This window comes from Dermacentor andersoni, chromosome 11, assembly GCF_023375885.2.
Source record: "Dermacentor andersoni chromosome 11, qqDerAnde1_hic_scaffold, whole genome shotgun sequence".
In the NCBI taxonomy this organism is placed as follows: domain Eukaryota; kingdom Metazoa; phylum Arthropoda; class Arachnida; order Ixodida; family Ixodidae; genus Dermacentor; species Dermacentor andersoni.
Window position 1 is genome coordinate 88,396,539 of NC_092824.1, and position 21,301 is coordinate 88,417,839.

Genomic DNA, 21,301 nt, shown 5'->3' on the forward strand with positions numbered 1-21,301 from the left:
TGGACCGATAGCCGGGGAAGGCTAGTTTTCGGTGAGGCTTATAGCGCGTGAAAAAGACAAGGACGAAAGGAAGACGTAACACACACATGCGCTATGTGTGTGTCACGTCTTCCTTTCGTCCTTGTCTTTTTCACGGGCTACAAGCCTCAAGATGTCTTACCAGCAAGCCCAAATCACTGCATTACAGTAGTTTCCGGTCCAGTGCCAAAACGTAACAGGCAGATCAGGAGTAGATTTTAACAGCAGAGTATTCCGGAACAGCTCATGATTTATAACATTCTGAGAAACATTCTGAAAATACTCCAATCGACTCAACTAAGTTAGAGATGTTTGTTATCAAGAAAAAATAATTTGCTACACTGCTTGAAATCACGTGTGGTTAAATCCTCTAGGGGTAAAGTATTCCAGATTGTGTGTCACTGAATTCAATTAACCTTTCATTGTATACATTGTTACGTTTTGGGTAAGTTGAGGTTACCTTTTAAAGCATGTCTAGTACAGCGAGTTGGAAAAGGAAAGGCGTTTCGAGGACTCCGCTGGTGACGGTCCTGTGTGTAGAATAATAATCACCCATTACTACCATGTGTTTCCGTGAGGATGAATAGCTGGAAAAAAAATTCTAGGGAGTCATTTGTAACGCCGAAAGGTTAAAGGATTTGGATAGTATAGAGTGAGAAACGGTATCAAATGTTTTTTTTATATCCAAAAATATTCCTATAATTAGTTTATTATGATAAAGTGCATAATTAATTGCGCAAGTGTTAGAAAGAGAGAACCCTTTAGTGAAAGGCAGATATTTTAGCGGGCGTATAGACGTCGCTGTATGGGGAAGGGAATTGGGAGAGAAATAGAGGAGGGAGGCTCAAAAAAAGGAATAAGTTAAACAAAATTTGCCACTGAGTTTTCTGGCTCATGGGCAACGGTTTAAAGACCTTCAGTGTATGCGCCGTCCTACAATGAGGTGACAGAATCCGCTGCGTGAAAGGCGCATGAAGGTGACAGAGTAGAACTAAAGTTTGTCGAGTTGACCAATTTTTTTCTAAGTATGTAAATAAAAAGTTCATCGCATGCCTCTGTTGTGTGAGGCAGGCTAAAGAGACTAAGACACAGTCAAATGACAAACGTCTCCGTGTAAGTGAATGCATGCAATGTTCATAGAACGTACGCTCGTCGGCATACGCTCGACACTATATGCTCCATGGTTTCAATTCAGTCACAGTTGTGGCAGTGTGGATTTGTCACTTGACCGACGCGGTACCGTAAGCCATTTCCGTTGGCGGGGTTCTTGCGAACATGATGATATAGAGTTAGTACTGCAGTTGATTTCGATCTGGAGGGAACACAGCCATGCTGCTGCGAACAAATCACATTGTTTTCGTACAGAAATCACTTCAATATCTTGGAAATTAGTTTTTCGAAAAGTGTTCATCACACTCAGACCAGAAAGTGGCCTATAATTCTCTGGTTGGTTCGAAACTCGTATACGGCAACGACTTCGGCTGTTTTTAATATATCTGGATACGAGCTCGAAGCAAACGCTAGATTGAATACATGGCATATGGGACTGCAGAGGATGTCTATATTGTCTTTTAAAATCCTAGTTGGTATACCATCATGACCAGCCGCTTTCTTTAGAGGTATTTGATTTATCGTTGATATAAGTTCGTCACGATCGAGTTATTTCTTCTAGGTGCAAATCGTTGCCAGCTAGTCTAGGTAAGGCAGGCGCTGGCTTACAGGATAAGAACTGATTAGCTAAATTTATTCCTATGGTAGCAAAATAAAAATTTGAACATTCTAAAACACAAGCTTTTGAGTTGGCTGAGATTTTGCCATAGACTATATGTGTGCCGCATGTGTGTATTTGGTTGCTCGAGTGCTGAGGTGCTTTCGCGAACAGCTTTAGCCCATGTCATCTGAACGCAACTAGCGTCGGTTTTTTGAAGACGCCACGAAGTGCCTAGATCAATGCTGGCTGCTCTTTTAAGTAGGACATCCACGTGGAGTTTGGTTCGAACAACGCGGGTTTCGACATACGGGCCAAGTTCCGCTTCCTAACAGACGAGGTGAGCGCAGTCATTGCGAATGTTTTGAAGTAATTACGCTCAATCAACTTTTAGTGGGAGCCACGCGAAGTGCCTTGCAGTTCCTTTTGCTGTAACCGCTTTCTCGTTCGTGCTCGTAAAGTAGGCATATCTTTGGTTAGACAAATATACAATTGCTACCTGTTCAGTGCAGCACGTACCTGAATTTGATCTCGTCTAGTTGAAACAAATAGCGGGTTCGTGCCTTATATTGAAACGCAATTGAAAACTGGCTCATAGAGTATTCAAGGAATGCTGCAGGCGGGTTTACATTTGCTGACGTTTCACCTTCTTTTTCATCGTTTCTTTTGTGGCAACATCAGTAGAGAATGATCCTGATACAGCACACATGCACACAATTGTTTCACTTCATCCTATGCAACGAGTCAATTCGTGCAATGGTTCTGAGCAACGTTGACCTTGTACAATATTTAGATTTGTGCCCTACCCAATTCAGAGGCTCTTCTGAAATGCAGACACCCAACCAGGCGGACGCACTTTAATGGACATTTTCATAGCAATATCACTAGGACGAAGGCTACGTGTGATGATTGTCGAAGGAATAATGCCGATGACTTGTGCGGGGGCTGGGGAGGCAGAAAAGTGGGACCCATTTCTAATCACCTGTATTCGAGAAATGTTCGGGGAAATGGTGATCTTGCGAAAGCGCGGTTCAGAAGTTTTGTATAGATAGATAGTCACCGAGAGCCATGTACCCTCTGCTATGGCGGCTAAGTGCTTATGTACCAGAGTATCTCAAAAGCGGTCGTATCGTCATGGGAAAGAGGAACTTCTTCGGCGTTGGCCAATGCACCTGATTAACATGATACATTCATGCTTCCCTTGCACATGATGCACTATTAGTAAGACTTGTTTCCTATAACGTTCTGTTTCTGCTCGTGCCTGCTTCTTTTTTGCTTTTTCGTACGATTCCTGAAAGCTTTCTTTGTGTGCAATATGTGCCATCTCCTTTTTGTTCACTTCTATTTGTAGTTTGCGGGAACTCCGTTTTCCCTTCTATTGTCCTGTCAAGCTTTAGGACTTAACTGTGCACCCCAGTTCTTTTGTTAATGTTCACAACATATCATAATAATAATAACGACAGCCACATTCTAATGACAACAAGATTACGAGACAACGACGTTTACATGACGGCGTGATGCTTGTGTCGTCGGTGGCGGGACTACTTAACTGCTGTGGCGGGAAAAAATTGCATGTACAGCACGTGCGTAGTCATTCACAATGATGCATAAGCAGGAGCGGCAGCGCGCGATGCAGAATATTTGCTTGGAAACTTCTAAGCGAATAGCTCTTCTGGCCTTTATCGCCCGTTTTCGTGGTTGGCAGGGGTCAACTGTCGGTTGTCGGATTTAGCAAGGAAACTTTGGTTCGTTCCTTAGTTGGTTCTTGTTTCTTTAGTATTCTCATTCGCTTGCTCGTTGAATCGTTCGTGAGATCGCTCGTTCAATATTCGTTCAGTCAATGAATGGTTCGTGCGTTCCTCTGTTCGTTGTTTAATTTGTCCATTCAGTTCCTTCGTTCGTTCGTTCATTCTTGCTATCGGCTTACATTGAGAATCATTGTCGATGCTTCCTACACAATTTTTTTTTCCTGCGACAGTACTGAAGTAGTGATGCAACTGACGTCATAGTCACCATCACATAGTCATGTCGTCACTGTCTTGTAATCTTGCGGTTGCCGTGCTCAGAATGTCGGTTTCATATACGTGCCACTGTAATTAACCAAGCCGTCGTTGTTGTCATTTCCTTCTCTCATTGTCCTCGCTACTGTGCTGTCTTTGTCACACTTCTCTAGTAATTTTGTCATTCCCATCATGTTGGCGTCGAAGTCAATGTTTGCCGCGGTCAACGTTGTTGTGGCCGTGTCGTCGTTGTCCCGCAGTCGTCTTCGTGACATTGTCCTGACGTTCGTGTTATCGCTAGCACAATGACTTCTTCGTAATTTTGTCGTTGTCAACTACAATTTGTCGTCATCGTACCATTGTCTTCCCACTGTTTCTCCTTTTCGCTGGCACGCACGCGCACGCACTTTTTATTACCTAACAAAGAGCCTGAATCATCTGGTAACACAGGTTGGAGCTGTTAGGGTGTCAGATAGGTAAGCAGGCCCGTAGCTACACACACAGTGGAGGATAGCGTGACCATAACGTAAACCGCATGAACGCTGCAATAGGAGCTGCTTTGATAAGCACACGCTGCTGGTTACTCAAATGCTAAGATACGTGTATAATTTAAAGGGAAGCTTCCTTTGCCTACACATTCATGCTAGGCGTGGCCACTACTGCCCCCTAGTCGGACAGTATCTCACTGGGAGTATTTGTGGATATATATATGCGAAGGTTATACGTGAGCCAAATGCAAGTAACAGTGAGTGAGTTTATATAACTCTTCTAGGCTGGCCAGAAAAGTAGTGCCAGTAAGCCCGCGTCCATTAGGCGTAATTAGAAAGAATTCCTACATAAAACATGGACATATAATATCGCCGCGCAGGTGTCCCTAAAGCACATAGACGTCCTCATGAATTATAATCAATTGATTATTTTGATGTATTTGATTATCTTGGAATAACCTATTAGGTATGTGCAAATGAATAAGTGCAGATTCTTGGCAAATCCCCGGAAATTGGTTTCTCGCTATAGGACTCTAGATACAGAATCGCTAAATATATCGTGACATGTGCCGTATTTTTGTGTAAATGCACCTGTCATCGATATTCTTCCGTCGACAGGCATCATAAAGAAGTGTAATATACTGGCGAGTTGGTATCGATTAATCTTTGAAGGGTAATGCTAGAGCTGACACGGAACAAAAGGAAACAAAATACGATGGATAGAGCGTTTACTTTCGACTGATAGATTTTCTTAGTTATACGTTTATATATGCCACGATGATACCGGACGGCTCACAATAACAGGAAGGAAGCATCAATAAACGATGAGAATAACAAATCGTGCACTCAAATAGCCGCCAAGCATGAACAACTAAACTCTTTTGTTGTCATCATGTGAGGTTCATGAACGGTTATATTGACATATATAAAAGCCTACCTAATGAAATATGTCAGTTAAGTATCAGCGCTTTTTGCATCGTATTGCATTATATTCGTTTCGTTTCTTGTCAGCTCTAGCCTTCCGGCTTCTAGTGCTACCGTCAATCATGATGCATGATTTACATTATGTCCGTGAGTGCCAGTACCAGGCCAGAAGTACGAGCATATCTTTCCAGGGTGAAGAATTTAGAGCACTCACGGATGATTTGTCTTTGCAGTTTATTCCTTTGCGACGAGATCACGGGCACCGGCGGTGGTGTCGAGAAATCTCCCCCCACGCGGACGATGCGCAGCAATTGCTTCTGCACGGTCTGTCGCGCAACCGCTGACTCAGGCTGCGGCTGCCCAGCTCGGACATCAGGTCACGAACCTGCGCCATAGCGACCACCTGGACCGTCACGACGTGCGAGGGTTGCTCACGACGACGACTCTGCGGTAAACGCCTATGACATGTGACGGCTCCCACGTCACGTGAACAAAGTCGGTTGACAGTCATTTACGTGTTCTTGCACACTGCGATATGGTGCACAACTATAAAGAACGGAAAGTAGGGCGGACTCGTGAATTCATCGCTAAGAGTGAGTCCGCACACGGACGACAACGTGCGACTGTAGTTGAAGGGGTTATATATAAGCAGGACGCTCTGCCGTCTCTTGTGTAGGCACGTACCCTCGCTGCCGTTTTCTATCGCGACCTTTACTCGATTCAACCTAACATAGCATAACCTAGACATGAATTACCTTCTTGCTTGCTCGTGTTCTCCAATCGTATACTCTCTCAAAGGGCGACATATTTACCCTTCTATGTGCATGCTAACATATCTTGTAATGATCATATCGCTGTATACAACGCGATTGGTGAATCTCATACGTTACGGTTTGACCTTCTATAGTTCAGAATCAAGAAGTTCAACTTGATCAATCCTATCTTACACAGGATAGCATTTTTTCTCGCATATGGTACACACAATCAGGGACAAGATTGTTCGGATAGCATGACTCACTTCAGTATGCTAAATCTTTATAGGCAGTTCGTAATGAATGCTTTGAAGCGCAAGACGATGCGACACACAAATGAAAGTGATATGTGGTTACCGCAAGGACACTCGTTGTATAGAAGAGGTGCTCGCAGATATAGGATGAGTAGTCGTGGTTTGGAAAACTCGCAACGTATTGCGCTTCGTGTAAACTTGTTTCTGATGCCTGGTGTGTTTCCAGACCACATCACGGTTGATAGGTGGCGTTCAGATGGAGCAAATTCCGGAAGCTTTCGCAAGGCCAAGTCCGCCTGCACCAAGGAAAACCTGGCGCCGTGATTAAAACCGTCTAGGTGCCGTGATCAAAAGTTACTTCTCCAGTAAAATTAACATATCCTTTGAATTCAGTACAAGATGATGAGAACGCTACTCCAATACAAATACCGTACTGAGTCAAGTTATTTCTGACTTCGCTAGCATAAAATAAATAACGTAAAATAAATAATGTAAAGCAATTTTCGCAAATTCGTGTATTCGCTAAAATTAGTGTCACCATACGTACATTTGCAGCGATAGTAACATGTGCATCCACATAGTTCCTTTTAGAGAAATGAAACGGATTTGTGGACAGTTTAACGGGTAATAGGCTTATATTTCTTCCGCGAAAATCAATTTCCACAAATTCGTGTATTCTTTGCTTAAATTAGTACCAATATATGTGTATTTATAGGGGTAATACGTGCTTAAAGTTACAGCTCTTTAGAGAACTTAGGATCGGCTGCGCGGATGTTCTAAGGGTTTATAGGGTTATGCTTTTTGCACTAACGGCAGCTTCCGTAAATTCGTAAATTATTCCCCTAACTTTGTGTCACTACATGTGCATTTCCTACTATTTGGTATGTGAGCCCAGTTACGGCTTTTTAGGCGTCTAACAACGGGGCGGTGCACTCATTTGAATGGGCTATTGGCTTAGGTTCTTTACACATGAAACAGTTTTCATAACGTTATGCAATGTTCGCCTAAATGAGTGTTACTATACGTGCATTTGCAGAACTATTCATAGCTGCGTCCAGTTACAGCTTTTTAGCGAAGTTAGAATTGGCAGCGGGGATGTTATAAGGGGCTATAGGGTTATGTTTTTTGCACTAACAGCAGTTTTCGCAAATTCTTGTATTCTTCCCTTAACTTGGTGTCATGATATGCGCATCTGCTACTATTTGGTACTTGAGCCTAGTTACAGCTTTTTAGGCATCTAACAACCGGGCGGGGCATTCATTTGAATGGGCTATTGGCTTACGTTCTTTACGCTTGAAAGTTTTCCTAACTTTATGCAATATTCGCCTAAATGAGTGTTACTATACGTGCATTTGCAGAACTATTCATAGCTGCGTCCAGTTACAGCTTTTTAGCGAAGTTAGAATTGGCAGCGGGGATGTTATAAGGGGCTATAGGGTTCTGTTTTTTGCACTAACGGCAGTTTCCGTAAATTCGTACATTATTCCCCTAACTTGGTGTCATGATATGCGCATCTGCTACTATTTGGTACTTGAGCCTAGTTACAGCTTTTTAGGCATCTAACAACCGGGCGGGGCATTCATTTGAATGGGCTATTGGCTTACGTTCTTTACGCGTGAAAGTTTTCCTAACTTTATGCAATATTCGCCTAAATGAGTGTTACTATACGTGCATTTGCAGAACTATTCATAGCTGCGTCCAGTTACAGCTTTTTAGCGAAGTTAGAATTGGCAGCGGGGATGTTATAAGGGGCTATAGGGTTCTGTTTTTTGCACTAACGGCAGTTTCCGTAAATTCGTAAATTATTCCCCTAACTTTGTGTCACTACATGTGCATTTCCTACTATTTGGTATGTGAGCCCAGTTACGGCTTTTTAGGCGTCTAACAACCGGGCGGGGCATTCATTTGAATGGGCTATTGGCTTACGTTCTTTACTCGTGAAACAGTTTTCATAACTTTATGCAATATTCGCCTAAATGAGTGTTACTATAAGTGGATTTCCAGAACTATTCATAGCTGCGTCCAGTTACAGCTTTTTAGCGAAGTTAGAATTGGCAGCGGGGATGTTATAAGGGGCTCTAGGGTTATGTTTTTTGGACTAACAGCAGTTTTCGCAAATTCGTGTATTCTTCTCCTAACCTGGTGTCATGATATGCGCATCTGCTACTATTTTATATGTGAGCCCAGTTACAGCTTTTTAGGCGTCTAACAACCGGGCGGTGCCCTCATTTGAATGGGCTATTGGCTTACGTTCTTTAGTCGTGAAACAGTTTTCATAACGTTATGCAATATTCGCCTAAATGAGTGCTACTATACGTGCATTTCCAGAACTATCCATAGCTGCGTCCAGTTACAGCTTTTTAGCGAAGTTAGAATTGGCAGCGGGGATGTTCTAAGGGGCTATAGGGTTATGTTTTTTGGACTAACAGCAGTTTTCGCAAATTCGTGTATTCTTCTCCTAACCTGGTGTCATGATATGCGCATCTGCTACTATTTTATATGTGAGCCCAGTTACAGCTCTTTAGGCGTCTAACAACCATGCGGTGCACTCATTTGAATGGGCTATTGGCTTACGTTCTTTAGTCGTGAAACAGTTTTCATAACGTTATGCAATATTCGCCTAAATGAGTGTTACTATACGTGCATTTCCAGAACTATTCATAGCTGCGTCCAGTTACAGCTCCTTAGCGAAGTTAGAATTGGCAGCGGGGATGTTATAAGTGGCTATAGGGTTTTGTTTATTGCACTAACAGCAGTTTTGGCAAATTCGTGTATTCTTCCCCTAACTTGGTGGCATGATATGTGCATTTCCTAATATTTGGTATTTGAATGCAGTTACAGCTTTATAGGCATCTAACAACCGGGTGGTGCATTCATTCCAACGGGCTTATGTTCTTTAAACGAGAAACTTCATAAATTCATGGAATATTCGCCTAAACGAGTGTCAGTGTACGTGCATTTGCGGAACTAGTGATAGCTGCGTCCAGTTACAGTTCTTTAGCTAAGTTAGAATCGGGTGCATGGATGTTCTAAGGGGCTATAGGGCTATTTTTTGCATTCACTGCAGTTTTCGGAAATTCCTGTGTTCTTTGTGTAACTTATCGCATTGCTATATGCATTTGTTAGTATTTGGTATCTGAGCCCAGTTACACCTTTATAGGCATATAACCTCCGGGCGGTGCATTCATTCTAATGGGCTATTGGTTTATGTTATTTACGCGAGAAGCAGTTTGTTCAAATTCATGCAGGCTTCGCCTAAATGGGGGTCACTGTACGCACATTTGCAGAAGTAGTGATAGCTGCGCCCAGTTACAACATTTTAGCGAAATTAGAATCGGCTTCGCGGACGCTTTTAGGGGCTCTAGGGCTATAGGTACTTCCTTTGCCAATTCGCCAACACAGTTGACAATATATTATCGCATTCTCTTAATATCGTACCTTGCAGATAGTCTACACGGCTGTATCCTGCAGACGGCGTTCTACCTGGTGTCATCATGGTGAAGATCTCAGAGGTGGCTGGGTCAATGGTCATGACGATGGGCCTCCTGGTGGCCCGTCGGACATAGGCGTTGAGGAAGAAGCAGTCGAAGATACAAACAATGTGAGCATTACTGAAGTGAAGTGTGTTGTTAGCGGCAAGAATCATCAATAAACAACAGTGCGCCCATACTTAATATGCACTGCGTAAGGCTGTAGCAAGAGCGATTAGCAGTTAAAGTAGACGGGAGCATATGGTGCCATTGAATGTCATTTAATGTGCATTAGCCCCTTCAGATCTGCGCAAAGCTCGTGGGATTATCCCGCATGGTGTTATGTCATACGGAGTACAGCGGATAGGTGGGCTGCACTGTCTATCCACAGGCGTCGCACCTGTAGCATAGTATTGTAAGGGCGATGGGATCTCATGTTTCGTGCTGGTTATAACATAGAACACCAATTACGACTGCAAAAGTTTAGGATACTGATGTGAATGTAGGTGAAGCTGACATCATTTGGAGCTAACAACCAACGATTGTGGCTGTAGATGCCGACGTAAAGAAATGCACCGCTTTGGTTAATCCGATGCTCAAGGCTGCGGTCTAAGACCTCTCGAATTTGGAAAATGTCTCAATAATGCATAAAACTAATACAGAAAGCGAGTTGCAAGTGCGGCTTGCCTATCCAATAGTCAGTGACTACGGCATGGCTTCTAGGTACAACGTGCTTCCCTCAGAGAAGCCAATCGCTTTCCGCTAAACGCATAACCGACGCACACTCAACATGGGTGCCACTGCACAAATCAACGGACGAAAGGCCCGGCTCCCTTCCAAAGCGTTGCCAGGGGCATGCGACATAAGGCAGCACAGCAAAGGGAAAAAGGCGGATTAGTAAAGAAAGCATGCTGTCAACAACTTTTCTTTTGTGAGCTGGATATTTTCGGTCTGATCCTAAGCTTCTGAATAACTTGCTGGCACTCTTCATAACGCACAACTGGGGGCAGCATCGGCGTAGTTTGAAATGTGAATATTTATAAGACTACTCAAACATATTGTTCCGTTTCCAAGTTCACCTGCATCTGTATGTGTGCTTTCAATTGAGACTCCGTAATATAAACTAGGGACTACTACTACATGCTTAAAAATTGGCTAATAGCAATTAGATTCCATCCAGTTACCTTACTAGGCATTTCCTGGACATGTTTCCATATATGGTGATGTTACATTGATTCAAATGTGTAGTGTAGTTTTAGCCCATTCGCAAAATTTAGTCCCTCATGTTAACAATATGGCATTTTGAGACTGCATATAAAAGGTTTAGCTAAACTAGCTTGATGTGTGCTTCGAAACTGGAGCAGATAAAAAGCACTCGTTTCTGTATCAGAATTAACATACTGTGCCGATTCGTTATTTGGACTTGTGCTTTTGACACACTTCGGCTGCCTTCACAAAGCAGGCGCGTGACAATGACAGACAGACATTTGACATTTTCGAAGTTGTTTGCTATTAATAAGACGAGCCATAATGTGGCATATATTTTCTGTCTAGAATTGTCCCGCAAGTAGCACGTGCGTTGTGCTGCGCTTTTGAAATCGAAAGCCAACCATATGCATGCGCTCTCGCCCGAGAAGGTTATGGCGTTCGAAAGTTTAGGTAATGTCCAGTTGTCTAGCTTATGTGAACTCTATTATTTGTGTCGTCGCTCGACGAAGAACATGGTGATAATTATATTTAGTACATAGCTTAAAGGGGGTATGTTCGTATTTATTCGCATATTATGATGCGTTATATATTTCGCTGTCACTTTGTATTTTACGATACCTATGCATCAAGTTTTTTTTCTGTACTTGTCATATCTCCTCATTAAGAATGTGAAGGCCCCCTTACATCTTGCTCCTATGAGGAGCCGGTAACGTACTATAAATAAATAAATAAATAAATAAATAAATAAATAAATAAATTTTACTATACCTTGGTTAGATGCTACGTTAGTGGCGCTAGGAAACGGGGTCCGTAAATTTCGTCTTCCTGCTGTCCGTAGCATCGACTGTTCATCTGACAGTGTGCAAATTACTGAAAACTGACGAAAACCCCGCGGCAAGCATTTATTTCTGCCTGAAGGAGACGCCAGCCCTCTCAATTTCTTTTGTTACAGTTCCAGAGCAGCGGGCTCACCGGACGTGGCGATGATGGCGAGGATCTTCCCACCACGGACTTCGGACGACAATCCTTCGATTGGAAGCAACTTGCTGCGAGTCCGCCGAACAGCCGCTGACCCAGACTGGAGAGGTTCAGCTCAAACATCAGGTCTCGAACCTGCGTCCGAGCAGCCACATTCAACGTCATGGCGACGTGGCCATACGCACCGTTGCTGAAAATTACGACAAACGCGTGGTTACGCACACACAAAAATAAAGTCTGAAAACACCGCAGGCCAAAAGGCCAGATGACGATGGCGACGTGTAACGCCCATGCCGTGCAAGACAACTCACGCTTCACGTACCAGGAGTCGATCTAACTACAAGTGTTTACGGGGTAGATTATGGGTAGCCTAAGGAGAGTATAGGGGGGGGGGGGGGGGCAGGTCATCGAAATAGAGCGCCGATAATGCAGGGGCTTACCGAGTTGGCAAAGGCAGAGGAATGACAAGGAGTGGAAGGTTGCTGCATGTGGTGAATAGCTCGTTGACCGTAAAACCACGCACGACTGCAAAATTTAGCTGAGGTGTTCACAGCAGCGTATAACATTCGCGTACTATGTTTTTTCACTAAGCCAACAAGGTGGTTCAGGACTATTTAACCCTGTAATGCATAATTCACTTTCTGTATACAGCGCAATTCAGCGTTCTAAGTACAAATTTGCCTGCGAGAAAAACATAGCTAATATTAAGTGGCTGGAGCCGTGCGTAAGTTGTGAATAGCTTAGAAATGTAATTCCTAACTGCAGTGCTAATTATGTAGACCTGTGGTTGGCCATTACAGGGTTAAATACATGCCAGTACTGTTGTTGCATGATTCGAACAGCACACTCTGCAAAGTAAGTACTCGAAACCTTCAGCAACCAGCGGCCTCGTAAAATGTTCATAGTGCACCTTAGAGTCATACCATAGGCTGAGTGCATGAAAAAAAAAAAAAATGTATGGACGATGCATGCCTTTCAACTGGCGTCTGGGTATTGATCGTGCAGCTGGAAACGACTCGTGAAACTGGCGTTTTGCGCAAGCTTGGCAATCGCCGCATAGGACGGAAGAGCCACTTCAATGTCGCATGTACTTATTCCTCCATTCTGCAGTCTTTCCGTGTACTTTTCGCGGGCACTCCACATACACTTTCCCTTCAAACGAACGGCTGCGCACAGTGCTTAGCCCAAAGCTTCCTTAAAGCTGCTCCAAATATTCTGCCTCTAGAAGTAAGATCTCCTCTCCAATGCATCTTCCGCCTTTCTGCTCTTACGGACGTTCTTCAGAACTTCCGAGTCTCCACTAAGACGTTCTAAACTTTTCATTTCCCTGTCAGCGTCAACATTGACGTGCGTGCTTCCGCTATAATTCCAATTCCCGCACCTGTTGGGTTAACAATGAATTCGATGTCATTTTTCTTCCCGTGAAAAATCACTTCATTGTACTTCAGTCGTCATTGCGACATGTGCGTGCGTGTGGAATAAAACTAAAAGGGGAGAAGATTAGTGCGACAGTGTCCCCCTCGATTTAATTAGTGTATGCGTTTTGCACGCCCAGGGAAATGATTTACCTCCTGTAAGAACGTTCGCAAACTTGGAAATAAACTTGCTGTCAATTAACGCCCTGAGTGTAAAGTGTCGCTTCGTTTTTCTCATGAATGATGCATCTTGTATGGTGCGTTCACTACCTACAAAAAAATCATCCTTACTTACTTTGCCCTGTACAGTTCTCTTTGGACGTAGAGACGCGCCAGCATAATTATTTAGTTGCCGGTTGATTAGTGACAGAGACGTGGGTCTGCTCATAAAAGCGAATGAACAGTCGGAAAACCGCACGCCAAAGCGCTACCGATCCTGGTTACGGATTCAAATGTAATACGCACTTACACTACGCCGCTGCAAAGTGGACGCAGAGTCAAGCGTCGCGGCGCAGCCAACGCGGCTGACCGCGTTCTGTGCGCATGAGCATATGGCGTGAGTGCGTGCCAGCGCGGGAACGGGGCGTGTCTTATGTCGTCAGCAGAAGCAACTGCGAAAGTGTAGGCCGCGCTAACGGCCCAGCTGGCCAAGCTACTGGTGAACAAATAAACAGCGTTTGATGTGCCGTTCCGGTAGTCGAGCGGCTTGAGTGTTGATCTCGTATCCTTCAGGACGGCAGTTCGAATCCCGGTGCCTGCATCGCTGAAAAAAAAAAAGGCAGCGATGGCGGGGCTCGAAGTGCCATCCATGAAGGTTCGAGGTGGACCGTTAAGGCTGGGTCTCGGACCCCAGAGGACCTCCTGCATCGTAGTACCGGCGTACGCATGGCCAGTGCGCGGATTGAAGGCGGTGCGGACGTCGGCACAACGACACAGGTGGCCCCATGGGATCTACGTCGCCGTGCAGCTGGCTGGCGGAACTGGGAGTTCCGGCACCCAGCTGTGCTCTCGGCCGTCGGAATGTGGCGGATAAGAGGGAGTTTTGTGTCATGGTGCACATCATTTCCTCTCGCTATCCCCCGGGTATCCTAAGAGGGTGGACACCTGTTGCTTTTGTGGGAAGTGCGGAGCGGACCCTGGGAGTTAGAGAAGCCCGCCAGAAGAAGTGCGGAGCTGACCCGAAGAGTACGAGAGACCCGCCACCAAAAGACAAAGCCGTGACCCCCCCACCTAGAGAAAGCCGACGCGGCCCACCTTTAGGGGACCAACCCCCCCTCCCACCTTTTGTCGCGCGACCTCTATAGAGGTCGGCCCCTCTAAGAGGTCGCGCGGCAAAAGAGCGTTGGGGGGGGGGCTGGTCTCTTACGGGTGGACCGGGTCGGATTTTTGTGAGGGGGGTGTGTCGGGGCTTTCTGTTTTGGTGGGGTCTCTCCTACTCTTGGGGTCAGCTCCGCACTTCTTCTGGCGGGCTTCTCTCACTCCAGGGTCCGCTCCGCACTTCCCACAAAAGCAACAGGTATCCACCCTCTTAGGATACCCGGGGGATAGCGAGAGGAAATGATGTGCACCATGACACAAAGCTCCCTCTTATCCGCCACATTCCGACGGCCGAGAGCACAGCTGGGTGCCGGAACTCCCAGTTCCGCCAGCCAGCTGCACGGCAACGTAGATCCCAGGGGGCCACCTGTGTCGTTGTGCCGACGTCCGCACCGCCTTCAATCCGCGCACTGGCCATGCGTACGCCGGTACTACGATGCAGGAGGTCCTCTGGGGTCCGAGACCCAGCCTTAACGGTCCACCTCGAACCTTCATGGATGGCACTTCGAGCCCCGCCATCGCTGCCTTTTTTTTTTTCAGCGATGCAGGCACCGGGATTCGAACTGCCGTCCTGAAGGATACGAGATCAACACTCAAGCCGCTCGACTACCGGAACGGCACATCAAACGCTGTTTATTTGTTCACCAGTAGCTTGGCCAGCTGGGCCGTTAGCGCGGCCTACACTTTCGCAGTTGCTTCTGCTGACGACATAAGACACGCCCCGTTCCCGCGCTGGCACGCACTCACGCCATATGCTCATGCGCACAGAACGCGGTCAGCCGCGTTGGCTGCGCCGCGACGCTTGACTCTGCGTCCACTTTGCAGCGGCGTAGCGTAACTGCGTCGGGACTGTAATGCCGCGGTGTCATCGAACATGCTCGACTTCCATTTCAATCCTTGACTCGCTTTGGTAGCGCTATGACGTGCGGTTATAAGGCGCTGTTCAGTTGCTTTTATGAGTAGACCCACGTCTCCCTTCGACAGAAGGATTGATGCAGTTGCCGGTTGACTCGTGACATTCTGGTGTTTGTCCAGGCCCACAGAAAACTCATCTACATGGCAATGTAAGTACGGACGTTTTATTTTGTAATTAGTGAACCCATCAATCGTGATGCACCATTCACGAGGAAGTAGTAGCGAGACCACACACGCACGGCGTTAATTCACGGCAAGTTTATTTCCAAACTCTTAAACATTCTCACAAGAGCCAAATAACTTCAGGGTGTGTGACACACACGAACAAATACAATGAGACCGGCTATGAGACAACTAATCCTTTCGCCTTTTAGTTTGTGCGTTCACATGCGCGCGCATTTCGCTATGACGACGAAAGTAAGATGAATTTTTCACGAGAAGAAAATTGACATTGAACGCGTCATTAATAGAACTGGTGCAGAGAATCTGAAATGAATGACAAGCGCGCACGTCAAAATTAACGCTGGCAGAGAAATGAGTTTTGGAACGTCTTAGCAGCGAGTCGCGAATTCTCACCACCACCTGGAAGAGCCAAAAGGTGGTAGCAGCACGAGAGCAGGAAATATCTAACCTAGAAGCAGAATATTTGGCACAGCTTTAAGGAAGCGTTCGGCTAAGCACTGGGCACCGCTGTTCGTTCCAACAGAAAAAAAGGGTGGAGCACCTAAGGACGCAAAAAAGCTACCGAACAGCACGAAAGTACGCGCGATATTCAAGTGGCTCTTCATTCTTGTACGGAGATTGCTTAGCCTACGAAAAATCCGAGTGGCATGCGTACTTCTTCCCGCTATACAATACACAGGCGTCAGTTGAGAGGAGCGCGTGATAAGTCATCGCGAGATTTTTTTTTACCGTACTCAACCTCTGGTATGTCTTCATATGCACTGTGAATAGTGCAGTAGCAGTAGAGTGTCACTTTAGGCTTCATTGTTCGTTGCCGCAGTTTTCAAATACTGATGAGTTCACTGTTGAAAACATCCAACACTAACCAATATTGGAGTAATGCCAAAAACTCGGTTCTACATCATTCTACTAATTTTCTTCTCGCCGTGGAGCGCAAATTTCCTCTAAAAACAGAATTTGAGCAAAAGCAGTTACGACAGTAATAAGCAATTCGATTCCTAAACTATTCTAACACTTCGCTCTGGCAAATTAATATCGATTTTGTTTCACAAGCACAAATCTGAATTTTGAAGTCTCTAACAGCGCAGTGTACAGGTGACTTATGCTTTACAGTGTTTACAGGATCATGAACCACCTTGGTGAAAAATAGAATGGGCGAATAGCTTACGCTACTGCGAACATTTCGCCAAACTTTGCAGTCGTACGCGCTTCCGAGAGAGGAATATGTCACTGCTCCATGCATCCGCCAGATTCCATAGCACAAGCCGAAGAATGGCATTGACGGTAGGGTTACCTGCACACGTGGGGGTCCGGGGGGGGGGGGGGGGGTTAACGTAACGAGGTGATGCGTGGTCTTGCCACCTCACAATCGAGTTCTACGTTATCGTCTCCAATCTTTCTCACGCGGGTCTCGCGATCTTAGTGGTCACTCCTATGCGATTTTGCCGCCTATCTCACGTTTCGAAATGGCACAAATACAGTGCTTCCTCAAGTACACGAACAGGGAGAGAAACAGCTTGCTCCTCACATGTTTAAGTACCTCGCCCTTACCCGATCCCAAGAAATATTAATGTACTTACCAACACAGTCACTACCCCTGACATAATTCACAAATGGCAGACGTTGGCTGACCGAAAGAAGGGCATTGACGCCTCTACTCTCGAATATGCGCCTTCTGTCACACTCTATGCGAAGCGAACTTGCAGCATCTCATTTTACCCTGTACCACGTTCTACCGTTATCGAGACGACAGCACTGTTTTTCTACATGGCCATATTGAAGCTTTACAGAACGACGTTCTCGAAAACGCCGATCACCTAGTAAACTTAGCCCAAGTAGTTGTCGCCAGCGGCCTGACTCGCGCGATCTAGTGTACCTCTCCTTCCTATGTCCCTCCTCGCCACCAGCGACATTCTTTCTTCCCTTTCCTTATTAGAGAAGAATTCATTCCATCGGTTAAGCTATTGATGCCATCCACCAACATTTCACTTCCGCGCTCTGCCTTTGCCAACTCGATAACTAGGAAATCCGCTGTGTTATCGATGCTCTATTTCGATGACCGGCCGCGAAATCTCCTTGGGCTACCCAGTATCTACCACGAAAACACTTATTACTTCGACTCGTGGTGAAGGATGCGTGAATTGTCTTCCACGTCCTGGGCGTTGAACGTCGCCATCGTTGTCGTCGTCTGCTGGCCTTATGGCCTGCGCTGTTCTGGGTATTTTATTTTTGTGTGTGCGTAAACACGCGTTCGTCGAAATTTATGGCAGCGGTACGAATGGCCAGGTCGTCGTTGCCTGACGCTGGTTCGAGACCCGACGTTCGCGGCGAACGTCTCCAGCCTGGGTCAGCGGCTGTTTGGTAGTCTCGCACCAAGTTGCTCCAGATCTTGGTATCGTCGTTCCAAGTCCGGTGGGGGGAGATCCTCGCCATCGTCGCCACTTCTGGTGAGCATGGTGCTGTGGAACTGTAAAAAAAAAGAACAGGTGAAAAGAACAGGTGAGAGGGCAGGCAACTACTTATGGCAGAAACAAATGCTTGTAGCGTGTTTTACTCGGCTTTCAAGAAAAATTGCATACTGTTCCATAGACAGTCGGGGTTACGGACAACGCGAATACGAAATTTACGGACCCTGGTTCCTTGCGCAGATTACGGAGCGCCGACCACAGCATTTAAACTAACTATAGTACATTTTATTTATTTAGGTACTTATTTATTCATAACACTTTACAGGCTTCTAATCGGAGAAGTGTTTAAGGGGGGCTTTACATTGCTATTGAGAAGTTATGCTGACAGGTACGGAAAAAAATAAACCTATGACACATATGTGCGGGAAAAAGGTAAGTGAAAGTCAATATACAACGTATCGTAACACGCAAAAAATAAGCAAGAGCATGCCCTAAGCTGTCTACGACAAAGTAGTTATAGTCACAATGATCATCGTCAAGCAACGATAGAAGGAGTACCGTTTATATCAACTAGACATTATCTAAACCTTCGAAGGCCACAACGTTCTCGCGCTGGAGCACGTGCATTTAGTGGGCATTCGGTTTCAAGAGCGCAGCGCAACCTACGTGCTACATGTTGGGCAATTCCACCCAGAAAATATACGCCAATTAATGGCGCGCCTGATTAATTGCAAACTGAATATTTCAAATATTGACCTGTCATTGGCACGATGCTGCTTTACGAAGGCAGGCCAAGTGCGTCAAAAGCCCGAGTCCAAGTAATGAATCAGCACAGTATGTGAATTCCGATAGAGAAACGAGTGCTTACTATCTGCTCCGATTGCAGGGCTCACATCAAACTAGTTTAACGAAACATTTGATATGCAGTCCCGAAGATCTGTACTGTTACGATCAGGGCCTAATTTCTGCAAATGGGCTATAACCACATTTCAATTTTGTATCTATGTACCGATAGCATAAATAGAAACATGACCCGAAAATAACCGAATTGAATGCCTGGTAGCGTAATAGCATGGAATCTGAGTGCTATTAGCCAGTTTTTAGGCGTGGGGTAGTTGTCCCTCGTGTAGGTTTTGGAGTCTTCAATGAAAGCAGATTTACAAATGCAAGTGAACTTGGAAACGGAACAATGTTTGAATAGTTTCAGAATTGTTCACGTTTGAATTTACGCTGATGCTACCCCCAATTGTGCTTTACGATGATCAGTGCTAGCAAGTTATTCTGAAGCTTAGGATCAGACCGATCCAGCTCACAAAAGAAAAGTAGTTTACTGCGTGCTTTTGTTACTAATTGACCTGTTTCACTTGAGTACTACTACGCTCACGTACCTGGAAGCCACTTCGCACTCACGGACTATTGGATAGGCAAGCGCTACTTGCAACTCGCTTTTCATATTAGATTTATGCATTCTTGAGACATTTCGCACATTCAGTAATTTCTAGAGCGCAGGCTTGAGCATTGGATTAACCAAAGCAGTGCATTTCTTTACGCCGACATCCACAGTGAGAGATCGTTAATTGTTAGCTTCAAATATTGTGTTCACAATATTTGAAGCTCATATAAGCATCGCTCATATAAAACTGTCAAAATGTAGCAACACATACACATCTTCCTATATCAGTGGCTGAGTAAATTAAACAATACATGTTTACACTGCAACATACACATAAATTGAGGACTTAAATTGAGAAATTGACAAACTTAAATTGAGGACAACGCAACGAGCTATGAAAAGAAGAATGATGGGTGTAACGTTAAGGGATAAGAAAAGAGCAGATTGGGTGAGTAAACAAACGCGAGTTAATGACATGTTAGTGGACATCAACAAAAAGAAATGGGCATGGGCAGGACATGTAAGAAGGAGGGAATATAACCGATGGTCATTAAGGGTTACAGACTGGATTGCAAGAGAAGGGAAGCGTAGCAGGGGGCGGCGGAAAGTTAGCTGGGCGGATGAGATTAAGGAGTTTGTACAGACAACATGGCCACAATTAGCACATGACCAGGGCAGTTGGAGAAGTATTGGAGAGGCCGTTGCCCTGCAGTGGACGTAGCCAGGCTGCTGCTGATGATGATGCAGAGAAAGAAGGTTACATCCTGCTGGATATCTTGGCCAACCGACATCCAAAGTGGAGTAGCCGGCTGCGCGGAGACACCACAGAGTGTTCATGCCACCGGCAAGGCTGGCGCACTTTGTCGCCTACGTTGCTCGCAACTGGCATCTGTGGCCTCACATGAATGTACGGCATGGGATGCTGTTCACTTCGCTGCTTTAGAAGCCAGTTGGACCTGGGAAGGATACCAAGGCCGGAGTGAGAATATCAGTATACTTGCATTTCTGAGCTTGTGGATTCATTGACAGGGCTAAACAAGTACAGCCAATTTACCGCGCAGTCAGCAGTAATTTCGTGCGCTTTATTCCTTTATTGTTTATCAATAAACAAAATTACCACTACACTACTAAATTGACTGGAAAACGGTGTAACATGGGTTCGCATAAAAGGTGGTGCGAAAGAGCTTCACCTTTAGGTTTTTCTTTCACACGAATACCATAAACATTTTACGATCGTCATTAGTGTTCTGTAGCACAACCAGCATAAAACATGTGAACCACCCTTGACCCTACAATACTATGCCAGAGGTGCGACGCCTGTGGGCAGTCTATACAAACCCCCTATCCCATGTACTTCGTACGACATGACTCCGTGCGAGAGAAACCCACGAGCTCTGGGCAAAACTGTCTGCGCTAATGCACATTCGATGACATTCAATGGCACCATACGTTCTCGTCTACTCTAACTGCTGATAGCCCTTGCCACATCCTTACGCACTGCATTTAAACTCTGGCCAGCAGTGTTGTCTACTGACAATGCTTACTGATAATAACACACCTCAGTGATGTTTATATCATTACCGCAGCCGCTTTTCAATTGTTAGTGCAGACATGGTATTGCTAGACATGCCATTTCCTAGCATGGACATCCTCGACAGCTTCTTGCTAATCAAATATGTCCGACAGTGGGCCTCCAGGGGGCGCATCACCGTTATGGCCATCCACCCACTCACCTATAAGACATTAACCATGATTTGACGTGGTAGATCACCGTCTGCGGGATACAGCCGTGTAGACTATCTGCAATGTGCGATATCGGGAGAATGCTGTAATATACTGCCAACTGTGGCCGCTCTGACGCAGGTTCGA

General features: G+C 45.4%; 1 protein-coding gene across 7 annotated transcripts in view; it reads left to right on the forward strand.

Moving 5' to 3' along the window:
* The window catches only part of LOC126518319 (uncharacterized), a 103,459-nt gene that overhangs the window by 12,856 nt on the left and 69,302 nt on the right, over nt 1–21,301 (forward strand). For 3 of the 7 annotated variants that reach the window (XR_008609714.2, XR_008609711.1, XR_008609713.1), the window contains one exon: nt 5,372–5,588. Coding sequence is in view for 1 of the 7 variants with exons in the window: in XM_055064500.1 (XP_054920475.1) it covers nt 20,168–20,411 (244 nt within the window). In the remaining 6 variants the exon portion in view is untranslated. Of the gene's footprint in view, nt 1–5,371; nt 5,589–9,589; nt 9,746–11,775; nt 12,154–15,325; nt 15,598–20,167; nt 20,412–21,301 lie in introns of those variants that run through there. The other 4 variants (XR_008609712.1, XR_008609715.1, XR_011891105.1 and 1 more) reach the window with 4 other exon arrangements.